At 49.7% G+C, this 13751-nt stretch overlaps 1 protein-coding gene across 1 annotated transcript in view; it reads left to right on the top strand.

The window, feature by feature from the left end:
- Nucleotides 1-354: 354 nt before the first annotated feature.
- Nucleotides 355-13751, top strand: part of CROCC (ciliary rootlet coiled-coil, rootletin) — a 53250-nt gene continuing 39853 nt past the window's right edge. The window contains exons 1-8 of the mRNA XM_006883695.1: nt 355-414; nt 886-1027; nt 2272-2426; nt 8459-8644; nt 8749-8832; nt 8917-8978; nt 9079-9244; nt 9851-9957. Coding sequence (XP_006883757.1) covers nt 355-414; nt 886-1027; nt 2272-2426; nt 8459-8644; nt 8749-8832; nt 8917-8978; nt 9079-9244; nt 9851-9957 — 962 coding nt within the window. The remainder of the gene's footprint in view (nt 415-885; nt 1028-2271; nt 2427-8458; nt 8645-8748; nt 8833-8916; nt 8979-9078; nt 9245-9850; nt 9958-13751) is intronic.

Raw genomic sequence — 13751 nt, 5'->3', positions numbered from 1 at the left:
TCCTGGGCGCTGACCGCATTCTCAGGGTTGGAGGGTTCTAGGACCCAGCAGCTTTTGAGGAGGGGTCTTCATCTCCACCCCCTTCCCTCCTCTCTCCTCTCAGTCTCCACCTTCCTGTCCTTTTCATCTTCCTGTCTTCTTTCTCCCTTTGCACCCTTCTCCTCCTCTCCTCCCCCTCCTTTCCCCCTCCCCTCCCTTCGCTCCTCCCCCTCGCGGTCACGTGGGGTCGCCGCCGGATTTAAGCCTAATCTCTCCAGTGCTCAGCATAGCAGCCTGGCCAAGGGGCAGAGGGGCTCGCCTAGTATCTGGGCCCAGGGGAGGAGGGCAGGAGGAGTGCTCACGGCACACCCCCCCATGAGCTTGGGCCTGGAGGACTCACTGGATGTTGGGCTGGCCCTGGAGACTGTTATCCAGGTTGGTCCTGGGGGCTGCACCCATTCTGCCCAGAGCTGGGGGGGGGAAGCATGGTTTAGCAGGCTGAGGAAGGTTGGGCCTGCTGTGGGGGGTTCAGAGCTGGAGAGGTTGTGGCAGGTGGAATGTCCCAGCCATACTAGGGACAGGGAGACAGGCAGGACTCAAGTACTGTGACTTCCTTACCCCAGCTTTTTGGGGTGCACTAACCTCTACCACTACGTAGGGCTGGTGCTAGACTGGAGTTCCCAGTGCTCTGTGCTGGCTTGACAGTGTTCGTTAACTGGCCATAGGATTAGGTCTTTGTAGGGTAAGGACAGCCTGGGCTCCCCTCCCATGGGGCGCTCTGTCTGTTGAATCACAGACTCTTCTTAAGCATGTCTCCTGGGCATCTGCATTTTGGGTGGCAGGGCCTTGCCTCTCTTCTGTGTAGCCTAAGGACCTCAGGTCCTCTGAAGATCCTTTCCCCTGCAGACACTGGAGAACAGCGTCCTGGGGCCCAGCAATGAGAAAGGACTGAGTGTACAGGATCCTACCCAGGACTCTCAGCCCACCTGCCTGCCCGCCTGCATCCGGGAGATTGTCACCCGCAATCTCTCCCAGCCTGACAGTACAGGTACCATAACCCCATCCTCTCCTCCACAGACATTGCCCACACTCCGCCCCTTCATATCCCATACCTCAGCAGACAGGATTATAGCTTCTGTTTCCTGAATATGCACTGGGAGGCAAGCACACCGCTTTTCATTACAGAGACCCATTTTACAGATGAGGAAACAAGAGACCCAGAGCTGTAATGTCATTTGCCCAGGCTTCAGCCCTAGACAATGTGGCTAAGGCTGAACATCTTATGCCTGCAGCTTATGGCAAAGATTGAATCCCAAATATCATATTCCCTCCCAAGGAAGATGTAGCCTGACTAAACCAGAGGTCAGATCAGCTTGTCCTTGGGCTGCTGCAGCCTCTTCCCCATTCCCTGTACATGCAGGAAGGTGGACCCCAGCTGCTCTAAGCACCACCTATACCTCACTATGTGGTTTCAGGGCCTGCGGAGGCCACACACAGGCAGGTGGTGTGTTCACTGCTCTCCCAGATGGTGTATTATTGCTTCCAGCACAGCCACTGTGCAACTGCCGGGTTAGGGATGGGCCTCTCATTGGAGGACTAGGGGTGTTAAGGGCCCCTGGAATTCCTAGAGAGAGAAAGATTTAGAAAACTCTCAGTCTGACTGGAAGAGCATAGCTGGCTGCAGTTGCCTGGGAACCATGGCATGTGTCCAGTCCACTCAGAAAAGAGGGGAGCCAACAGCAGAGAACCCTGCTTCTCTCTCTCTCTGGCGTTCCTTTTCACCCCCTTATTCCTCCCTCTTCTTTTTTTCTCCCTCTTGCAGTCTGACCTACACTATGACCTTGTTTGGCTTCAGAAACTACATAAAACCCTTCCCTTGAGTGAGACTTCTGTGTTTGTCTGGCAAGAGCTGGATGCTAAACTATCCATTTCAAAGATAGGCAAAACTGAGGTCAGAAAAGAGTCATACTGGAGAAGGAAAAAACTAGGACATGCGGCTTACTTACTCTTCTGGCTCCTAGACTGAGCCTCTTTCCTGAAACTTCTGGGGCCTGGCCACCCCTCAGTTGCAGGAGGGGACACTCTTAGTCTGCCTGTGGGTCCCTCTGTTTGCCCACCTTTTTGTTCATCAGTTGTGTTTGCACAACCTAGTGTCACACCCACTCCTATCCAGGCTGCCCCCGTGGTTGAGCTTTGGCCTTGAGTGAAGAGTGGAGTGGGACATTGATGGCGGGAGGGTGTCCCCTCTGGATGCAGGACAATGCCAGCTGTGACCCCGCTGTCTCTTGCCAGCTGCACTGTCAGCCACGGAGATGGCATCGCTGCTGTCACTACAAGAGGAGAACCAGCTGCTGCAGCAGGAGCTGTCCCGGGTGGAGGACCTGCTGGCCCAGAGCCGCGCCGAGCGTGACGAGCTTGCCATCAAGTTCAATGCAGTCAGCGAGAGGGTGGGTGCTGCCCTAGGGTTCCGGGGGCGCTGGGTGAGGGGCTCCCCGATTGCACAGGCGAGGAGTCAAGCAGGCAGGCTTGGATTCGAATCCTAGCTCTGCCAACTTGAATGGCCTCAAGCAAGTCATTTCTGGCCTCTGAGGATGTGATCTACGGGAGGGATGGTGACATGATATGGATCTAGTTGGAGGAATCAATGATAATGTAATAAAGGGTCCGGTACAGGGGTGTTTCCTCCCATCAGTTCCAGGCCTGCCTGGGATGGATGGCACAGATAGAAAGAACCCTAAAAGTCCTGCCTGCACCCTCGATTCTCTGGACATCTTCCTGGGCTCTCATTATATGGGTGGTAGAACTGAGGCAGAGTCCCTGGTGGTGCAACTGTTTGCACCCAGCAACTAACTGAAAAGTTGGTGGTTCAAATCCACCCAGAGACACCACAGAAGAAAGGCCTAGTGGTTCATGTCTAGAATATTCCAGCTGTTGAAAACCCTGTAAAGCACAGTTCCACTCTGACACCTGTGGAATCAACTTGACAACAGTGGGTTTTGGTGTGGAGTTGAGGCAACGGCTGGACACTAGGCAGGCTGCCATGGCACTGGCAGCGTTCCTCAGGCCTCTCTGGGTCGAGGTGACCACAGTCTCCTGCCATTTCCCAAGGGGATAAAGGTTTACAAGGGAGGAAGAAGCCAGATCTGCCTCTAAGTCCAGATAGGATTCCCATCCCCTAGGCCCTTGCTGCAGAGTCCAGGGTACGAGGTTGGTGTGACCCAAGGACACAGGATTCTTGTGAGGCACTTTCACCTTCGAGTCACCAGGTTCATGAGAGGGGAGCCTCAGGAGTTGATAGCTGAGAATTGCTGTGAGAGAATTGCACAAAGGAAGGGGTGTGTGTGTATGTTTGTGTGCAGTTGGGAGATGTGTGGGGCAGTAATAACCATTGTAATAGTCGCTACAGTTTATTGAGTGGCTACTATATGCGAGGCATGTGCTAGGTATTTTCTAAGTAAAACATGAAGGTTGGTACCATTATGATGCTCATTTGACAGAGAGGGACTGAGGCTCACAGAAGGGATGCCTCGTGCTCAAGGTCATGTTGCCAATTAAGGCTAGAACCTGGATCTCCTGACTTCTAGCCAGGGCTCTGAATTGTGGTTATGTTCCCTGTGTTTGTGAAGAAACAGCTGTGCTGGGTGTTCTGTGGGGCACTTGGGCTTTAGGCACTGACCCCTGTGGCCCTCTGTTGTTACAGATGGGGATCTTGAGGCCCAGAAGGGACCAGGCCTGGTCCAGGGTGCCCAGTGTGGTGGCAGAACCTGGCTTAACCCCAGATTCCCTGAGCCAGGCCTGTCCACTGGGCCTTGTGTACCATGTCGGGAAGCGGGTATATTATTTCTTGTGTTTGGCTGTGTGCGCGCCTTCTGAGCATTGTCTGCCCGCCCGGACTAGCCTCTGACTTGTTGGGACTCGCCGAGGAGCATGGCAGGGGTCCGAGGTGGCCTCTGGTGCTCGGAACAGTGCGGAGCTAGTTTTCCCAGAGTTTACAGGGGGTATATAGAGGCTGGGCCAGCTCCAGCCCTGCAGTGGCAATGGGGGCCTGAGCCAGGCTTTGGGTTTAGCCCTTTTTGCTTTTGGCCCCAGACCCTGTGCCGGGCCGTGGGGGTGCTGCATCTTAAATGCTAACACCCTGCTGACAGTGGAACTAGCATTGTCCCTGGAATGGAAAGAAGGGGAAGAGGTGGGAGGTGTCGACTCCCATCTCTGTTAGAAGTTGGGTGTTCTGGGTTTGTGGAAAGTTACCAGTAGGAGCCTTTGAAGGCCACAGGGTAACGTGTGAAGGGTGTGTGGTGTTTGAATTCTCCTCTGGCCAGTTTGGCTTGAGTGAAGCCCCACCTGGCACACTAAAATCCTGTGTGATAACCTTGTTAGAGATGGAGAAACTGAGGTCTGGAGAGCGGTGTTATACGTCCGGTCAGTGGAGGAACTGAGACGAGGACTCGGCCCCAGACCTCGGGCCAGAGCTCTGTTCTGTGGCACTGTCTCTCCCTGCTGTCTGCTTGTTCCAGTACCTAAAGGGCCTGGATTAGGGTCAGTCAGGATGGTAGTTCTGATCCTTTAAAACCTACAGCATCCCTGGCATCCCTGACATGGAGAGTGACGGGATAGGGGTGGAGATAAGGATCTATGCCCTGTTGCCTACATGTAGGAAAACTGAGGCACAGGTTTCCAGGGCTACCTCCTAGGTCAGAGAGGACCTCATGGCCCTTGTGGATCCCTTCTCAACCCCATTTTGGGAGGTTGTTGTTGTTGTTGTTATGTGCCGTCGAGTCGCCTGCGACTCATAGCAACCCTATGTACAACAGCCCTAAACTCTGCTCTATCCTGTGCCAATCTCACTGTCTCCGACACTCCCATCCCGATTATCACAATCACTGAATCAATCCACCTCATCCATACTTGAAAACTCAACCTCCTTTGCCGTTTCAGTTATCTAAATGTGTTCTGTTGTACATAGGGTTTTCAGAGGCCTGCTATTTCAGAAGTGGATGGCCAATCCTTCTTCCTAGTCTGTCTCAATGTGAATGTTCAGATTTAGAGAAGTATCAGACAGACCAGCAAGTTAAAGGTATATCCCTTATTGCAGAGTTAACTTTAGTGTCAGTGTTGTCCCTGCCTTTTGGGAGGAGCAGGTGTAAATTAGGCAACAGGGAATGGGAAGGAGGGTGACCACACCCCCTCAGCTCCAGTGGAGGACCCCCTCTGCTCTCCCTGTGTCCATGGCAACCTGAACTGAGTGAATTGAAAGGCAGACTGGAGGACAGCGGTTGCTAGGGGAGACAGTAAACTTTTTTATCCCTGGCTTGGTGGAGGCCTCTTCCTCTAACCCCTACCTCCCCCCTTTCTGAATTACATGTAAAATTGAAAGGCTGTGTTGTGAGGGGCCAGTTTTGTGAAGCAAAGTGAGGTGAAGTTGGCTGTGGCCTGGGCCTGGCTCTGAGCACTGGAGAGGGGGAGGAGTACCTGGCAACCACCTGCACCCCTCTTAATCATAGAAGCAAATACCACCTGGCTCACACAGAGACAAAAAATATACACAACACACAGACCACAATTGGATCCCAGGGGGAACACACAGAGGCCCCAGACTCACGTGTCAGAGACACAAACCCCTCCTACAGACACAGTCAGACTCATAGTACACACAGTACAGCCCCAACCCTAATCAGATAGCACACGGTTGGTTACACGTGGACCACATCACATGGATAAATAGACCCACCGTAATAGAACTGAAACATGGACAACACAGCCGTCTCCTATCTTTTGGATACACAAAGATAGCAAAACCATACAGCACCATGTTGTTATGAAGGGCCCTCTAGTTAACTATGACTCAGCGAACCTATGAACAACTCCAAACACACACTGATGGTCACTGTAGGCTTTGAGCTGCTCCAATAAATGCTTCAAGTCTTCACTTTCTACAGGCAAGGTTGTGTCATCTGCATCATGCAGGATGTTGATGAATCTTCCAACAATTCTGATGCCACAGTCATCTTCTTATAGCCCAGCTTCTCAAATGATTTGCTCAGCCTACATATTAAATAAGTAGGTTTAGAGAAAGGAGACAACCCTGATGCACACCTTCCCTAATTTTAAACCATGCAGTGTTCCCTTGGTCTGTTTGGACAATAGTTTCTTGGTCTAGATACAGGTTTCACAGGAGCATAATTAGTGTTCTGGAATTCCAGTTATGCTCGGTGTTACCGAGATTTGTTATGATCTACACAAATGCCTTTGCTTAGTCATGAAACACAAGTAAACATCTTTCTGGTGTTCTGATTTCAGCCAAGATTCATCTGACAGCAGCAGTGATATCCCTTATGCCACTGCCTCTTCTGGATCCAGTTTGCATTTCTGGTAGTTCACTGTCACTCCCCTCCCCCTATAACCCTCTGTAAGCTTTCAATTGCATGTGATATTAATGATACTGTTTGATAGTTTCTACTTCTGTTGAATCCTCTGTTTTGAGAATGGAAAGTAATAGGAATCTTTTCCAGTCAGTTGACCAGGTAGCTGTTGTCCAAATTTCTTGGCATAGGTTAGTGATCATGTCCTAGGTTGCATTTGTTTGCTGAAACACCTCAATTGATATTCCATCAGTTCCTGGGGCCTTATTTTTTGCCAATGACTTAAGTGCAGCTTGGACCTTTCCCTAAAAAAATAAAAATTTTATTTTATACTAGTTTACTTACAAAGCTTGTATACATTGTTTTTCACACCAGATCTTTCCCATTTCTTTTACCCACCTCTCCCTCCACCCATCAAATTTACGACCTTATGATTAACAGCCCTCCCCTCTCATTCTTATCCCTCTGCTCCTCCCTGCCCCCCTTGGATTCTCATACATGTTCTACAATAATGGTCTTATACAATATTTGTCCTTACAGGTCTGAGTTAGTTCACTGAGCACAATACTCCCCAGTCCCTCACAAGACAGGTAGTGATTTACAAAATCATTGCTCCTGTGTCCTATGTAACTTCTTGAAATGGTTTGACTTCTTTTGGTCTAGAGCTTCTGTGTTCTGATGCTTCTTGCATCCTTCCAAGATTTTGCCCATAAAGTCCTTCATTATTGCAACTGGAGGCTTATATTTGTTCTTCCAATCCTTCAACTTTAGAAATGCTGGCTGTGGTCATCTCTTTTGGTTTTCTAACTCAGCTCTTGGTGCATTTCATTGTGATTATTTTCTTGGCCTGCCCTTTGAAATCTATGCATCTCTCTTTCTTGAGTATTTCTCCCCTTTGTTTTAGCCTCTCTATGTTCTAGTGCAAGTTTCAGAGTCTCTTCTGATAATTATTTTGGTCTTTCTTTTCTGCCCTTGTAATGACTTTTTGCTTTCTTCAAGGATGCTTTGATGTCTTCCCACAACTCATCTGGTCTTGAGTCGTTAGTGTTCAGTGCATCTAATCTGTTCTGGAGATGACATTTAAATTCACTTGAAATAGAATCAAGGTCATATTTTGGTTCTTCTGGACTTGTTTTCCATTTCTTCACCTTCAATTTGAACTTGCACATGAGTAACTGATAGTCTGTTCCACAGCCAGCCCCTGGCCTTGTTTTGATTGTTGATATTTCTACCATCTCTGTCCACAGATGTAGTCAGTCTGATTTCTGTGTAGTTCATTAGGCTGAAAAGGTCCATTCTCCCATTTTGTCCTTGTGCCCAGCCCCCCAGCTACTCACCAGGTGGTAGACAGTATTCCCCCTCCCTCTAGTTCCCCCTCACCTTCTCATGTCAGGGAGCAGTGGGGGTTTACCTGAGGGAGCAATTAAGATGCATGTCATGTGTATCAAAGCATTCATATGCACGTCTGTGAGTCTTCATCCCGTCTGTATGAGTGGAGGTGGTTCATGTGTGTCCCTCTGGGCATGTTCGGGGCTGCCTGTGTGTTACATGTGTGTATACTGATATCTGTGTGTGTTGACAGCTGTATTATGCAGGTGCTCATGCAGTTCATTCCATTGTCTCAACCTGCCACCCCTTTTGGGGCACTTAAGAGACAATGGGGACCAAAACCCCAGACTTTAGTGAGCTCATTGCAGGGGCTGAATGAGGATGGGAGCTGGGGGATGGGCAGGGGAATCCAATAATCATAAAGTGCAACAAGGTAAGTGTTCTCCAGATGCACAGGGTGTACCAGGGCCGCCAAGGCTTACCAGGTACATCTATATTTGCATGCACTGGTGTTTGTGTACATATGTCCTGCATGTGTTCATGTATGCTCCACCTGTACTCTCTGCATGCCTGGTCTGTGTGCCCATACTTAGCTGCATTTGCCTATGCACACATACCACCTGCATGCTCATGCCTCCTGGACCTGCTCATACGTGCCTGTCTCCCCAGGGTGCCAGGCTAACAGCTTTGCAAGGCACTGTGAGGCTAGAGCCCGCCTGGCGCCCCCTGCAGAGGCCCATGCTTGCCTTCCTGAGAGGCCTGGACCTCTCACCCAGGGCTCTTCCCTGCAGCTGGAGCAGGCTGTGCAGCTGGAGTCGGGGGAACTGGAGACGCTGGAGCCAAGGGGGCTGGTTCGGCAGAGCGTGGAGCTGAGGCGGCAGCTGCAGGAGGAGCAGGCCTCCTACCGGCGCAAGCTGCAAGCCTATCAAGAGGGGCAGCAGCGGCAGGCCCAGCTCGTGCAGCGGCTGCAGGCCAAGGTCAGGGCCGCCCGTGGTGCTCCTGCCCCCCCCCCGCACATCTCATGCCTCCCCCCACCCCCCTCCCCTCTGGTCACTAACCATCACTCGTCACTCATTCCCAGATCCTCCAGTACAAAAAGAAGTGCACAGAGATGGAGCAACAGCTTCTGGAGCGGTCCACGGAGCTGGAGCAGCAGCGGCTAAGGGTGGGTGGTGGGTGCCAGGTGGGGGCAGGGCTGCCACCGGGGCGGGGGCAGCGCCCAAGCTGATTCTCTCGGTGTCCCCCGCAGGACACTGAACACCGGCAGGACCTGGAGAGCACCCTCATCAGGCTGGAGGAGGAACAGCAGAGGTGGGGCTCCAGCAGGGGCAGTCCTCCCAGCACAAGTGGGTGGAGCCAAGGTGGACTGGGGTGACCCCCGCCTCCCATGCCTGTCTGCCCCCCCTGTCAGGAGTGCCAGCCTGGTCCAGGTGAATGCCATGCTCCGGGAGCAACTGGAGCAGGTGGGCTCAGCCAACCAGGCCCTGAGTGAGGACATACGCAAGGTGACCAGTGACTGGACGCGCAGCCGCCAGGAGCTGGAGCAGCGGGAGGCGGCGTGGAGGCGCGAGGAGGAGGTGGGCATCTTGGGAACCGGGCAAACACGTTAGCCTGACAGGACCCAGCCTGACCTGAAGGGAAGAGCCCTGCTAGAGTAGCAAGTGCCCAGAAGTGTGATGGGGCGGCTGCCATCAGCTACGTGAGCCGAGAGAAGTAGCCATGACCCTAACAGCTAGCTTTGTGCCTAGTACCATGTGCCACGTGTGTAGCCCCTTAACAGCCAGGTGTGGTAGGTGCTGTCATTAGCTTTTTCAACTTCCCCCCCCCCCCACATCAGACAGGTAATGTGCTGACGTCTTAGCAAGGTTAAAGGGAGGCACATGTCATACAAAAGAATCAACACCCAGTCATCATTCTTATGAACCAGAAAAGGATCTGTCATCGTTTTAAAGGGAGGTCATGCGGCTGGTAGCTCGGGTGCACTGGGTAGCTGGTAGGCCGGGGGCACTGCCCGCCCGTCTTCGTTCCCTCTCCGGGTGGAGGCAGTGTGACCGGTTCAGCGTCCAGCTTGCTGTCCAGCGCAGCCCTCCCGCAGGCCGGGAGCTGAGGCCGGGATGCGCCCGGGAGGGGAAGCCCCTGCGAGGGGAAGCCGCCGGGCACTCACGCAGCCACGTTCCCTCCAGTCCTTCAACAGCTACTTCAGCAACGAGCACAGCCGCCTGCTCGTCCTCTGGAGGCAGGTTGTCGGGGTCCGACGGCTGGTCAACGAGGTGAAGATGGCCACCGAGAGGTAAGATGGCCGCTGAGAGGGGAGGCCCCGAAGGTGAAGGGGGTGATCGGCCGTGAGCTGGTCCCCCCGCCCAGGTGAGCCGGTCCCCTCGCCCTGGTGAGCCGGTCCACTCGCCAAGGTGAACTCAGCTTCACCGCCACCCGGGCTGCGCCACACCCTGTGAAGGCAGAGTATAGAGTCACCACATTTGTGATAATCCACGTTTTCCTGGGGGTTCTCCGCTAGGCTCTCTGTACATAACACTTCATTTCGTGTAGTATTCGCGGCACCCCTGTCGGGTAGAAACCGTCATGAGGCCCATTTTACAGATAAGACACTGAAGCTCCAAGAGATGTGTGGCCTTTCCCAGGTCTCACAGCAGCAAGTCAATTTCTGAGTTAAACTTGAACCCAGCATTGTCTGCTCCTGCGTGATAAAAATGCCAGCATTCAAAATTCTAGTCTTGAGGTGACTTGATCAGGCTCATCAATGTCACAGATAGTCTTGCTTTTTTAAAAAATCTTTTTTATTTCTTTGACTCAGTACTCATAGAAGGTCACAGAATTAGCTTATCCATTTGTCTTTTAATATACCCCCCAACCCCTTTTCAGTTAGGGAACTCTGGTAGCATGGTCGTAGGCCTCCAGAAGTTCAAATCCACCTGTGGCTCCACAGAAAGATGGTGGTTTCCTCCCGTGCAGTTTATAGCTTCAGAAACCCAGTGGAGGCAGAGCTCTGAGTCCATTCCAGTTCCACAGCAAGGAGTTATTTATTCATGATAATTTTTTAAAATGATATTTTTTTCTGTGTATGTTTCTGCAGAAATATTTTTAAAGCTGGTAGTAGTAAAGCCATATTATGAGCCTTAAGGATAATTGAGATCATTAAGGTCCCTGAAAATGGCTATATCTGGTAAGGGAGAAAAAGAAAACTTTTTATTATTGTTGGTGAGACTATGCACAACAAAACATTCACCAGTTCAGCAATTTCCACATGCTTAATTCAGCAGCACCAGTGACATCCTTTGAATTGTGTTCTTTTTCTCACTTTTCTTTTCTGTGTTGTTCTTCCCACAGTATCATTCACTGCCCCCTACGTTCCTATCCCCCCACCCCAGCTTCCTATATTAAGCTTTTGAGTGTCTGTTGTCAGTTTGATCATATGTAGACAGATCTCAAAAGAGCACAGTGCTCAAGGCAGACGTTCCCATTACAATCTATTGGTTCATGAAATGAGAACAGTTAACCTAAGAGGTTCCTACTCTGGATTTTCCTTGCACCCTTGTGGCGTCATTTAACATGTTCCTCTATTTCTTATATTTCCTGCAAATTTGATGTTGGGTCTAAGGCTGGATAAGCTTCAGGTTTGAGGTTTCTGGCCACAGCAGCGGCTGTGACAATGCCCCTGGACGGGGTGGTGTTTGTCAGCATTGACAACGATGGCACCTTGCAACAACCACGGCCTCCTGAGTGGTTCTGTGAGCTCCCATCAGGAGGCACCCGTGATGCTGGCTGTCTCCCTGTGATGTTGTGGTACTATGATCCTGCTCAACATTCAGCAGAGGTTGCACATCTGTGATAGTCTTGTTCTCTGACTTCAGGTATTAACTGTAATTCTCCCAGAATGAGGCACTTCCCCTCGGTTCCCATTGAATATCTAGGTGGTATAGTTCATGCAGAAGGGGCAAAGATTTAACACATTTCATATATCTAAAGTTACTTTTTCAGGTACTACACTATATTCCTTACTATATTACTATATTTTTAATTATATTTTACTTTGAATAAGTCACACTTTCACAAGGACCAAATTTCAAAAAGTATAAATGGATGGGTCTCCCTCCCACCGCTGGCACCAGCTGCTTCCCTCCCTTTCTTGGAGACAAACAGTCATTACTAGTTTTCTAAGTGACCTTCCAGGGTTAGTTCGTTCAAGAAAGTAAAGCAAATCATGCACATATACCCCCACCCACATAGAAACAGACAGCAGGAAATCCAGTGCAATGCTACCTAGTCCAGTCAGTCTTGACTCACAGTGACTTTCCATTGGGTTGCTAGGAAGACAGCTTAAGAGTTTGAGGCTCAGGCGAGCTCTGGTGGCCTAGTGGCAAGAAGCTGCACTGCAATCCCAGAGGTATGCAGTTCAAATCCACCAGATGCTCTGCTGAAGAAGGAGGGACAATCTCCTCCTGTACCAGTCAGATCTGATTTGATGGTACACACATAAAAAGTAAAAAAAAATTTAAAAAAAAAAAAAAAGAGTTTGAGGCTCTAAGTCTTAGCAGAAGCAAATTGCAACTGGTGGATTCAAACCACTGCCTTTTTGGTCACCAGCCCAACATGTATGCTGATGACATAGACAGGAGGAAAACACACAAACACACACTGAATGCACAGACAGACAGACCTTTACCTTACTTTATGCTCTCACTACTCAAAAACCTCATTGCCTTCTAGTCAGAAGTGACTCACAGCTGATCCTCCACAGGTGTCCTGAGGCTGTAGGAGGTGACTGTCCTATCTTTCTCCCTTAGAGCCGCTGGTGGATTGGAACCACCAGAGAGGCCTGTAGCTTTTGTATTAACAGTGCAGTTCCCGATGCACTGGGCCACCAGAGCTCCCCAGGCCCTTGGTGGAGTTTCACAGTCACAATTCTGAAAGATGCTTTCTACACCTGATTGTTATAACTGGGAAGTGGCTGCACTTCAAGCCATGAAAAGCTTCTTCATTCTTTTTTCTTGGCTACAGAATACATCACTGAGTGGGTGTTCCATAATTTACTTAATGTTATTGTTATGTGCTGTGGAGTTGGAAGCAACTCATAGCTGATCTTCCAGTGAGTTTTCAGAGGCTGTAAATTGTAGGAGATTGCCCATTTTTCTCCCTGCACACAGCTAGTAGATTCAAACTACCTGCCTTTGAGTTGGCAGTGTAATTCCTTAGCACTAAGCCAGCAGATCTCCCAAATGTATTTAATAGCAGTCCCCTATGCATGGACATTTAGGTTGATACCGTCATATTTTTTTGTTGTTGTTTCAATCTGTGTTGCACCCATCACCTTCTACACAGGACATTCTTCTTGCATTGGAGAACTCTCTACAATAAATTCTTAGAGCCAGAACTTGTTGGTCAAAGAGTCTATGCATATATAATTTCAGAGTGTATCCTAATTACCCCCCATTGTGGTTGTATCATATATATGTCCCTGGATGACACAGTTGGTTAAGTGCTCAACTGTTAACCCAAACCTTGTTGGTTCATACCCATCCTGTGGCACATCAACCTTCTAAAAACACTGCATCCTTGAAAACTCTGTGGAAAGCAACCCCACTGCCCATCAACAAAAGAATGGATAGAGAAGCTGTGGTATATCCACACAATGGAATACTATGCAGCACTGAAAAACAAGGAACTCATAAAATACTATACAAAATGGGTGACTCTCAAGGACATTATGCTGAGTGAAATAGCTCAGTCACAAAAGGACAAATACTGCATAATGCTACTGTTATAAAATGGGACTGACGTGAAGGTTGATGGAAAACTAGGAAAAGAGGGATTAAATACTGCATTGAAACAGATGAGGCAAAGAACTTTTAAAAGGAATATGGTATTGTTGTTGTTGTTGTTATGATGAAGTATTATTTGCATGGCAACAGCCCAGAATAAGAGGTGCACAGCAAAGTGAACTCTGGGGAGGGAGGAAATTATGCAACAATTAAAGAATTTTTTTGTTTGCTTGGTTGGTTGTCTGGTTTTTTATTTTAATTCATTTTCATGAACAAGTTTACAGAGACTTTGGATTTCCATTCATTC

Source organism: Elephantulus edwardii, unplaced genomic scaffold (assembly GCF_000299155.1).
Source record: "Elephantulus edwardii isolate Elephantulus edwardi_28Jun2011 unplaced genomic scaffold, EleEdw1.0 scaffold00028, whole genome shotgun sequence".
NCBI classification, from domain to species: domain Eukaryota; kingdom Metazoa; phylum Chordata; class Mammalia; order Macroscelidea; family Macroscelididae; genus Elephantulus; species Elephantulus edwardii.
This window is presented reverse-complemented; position numbering and strand designations above follow the sequence as displayed.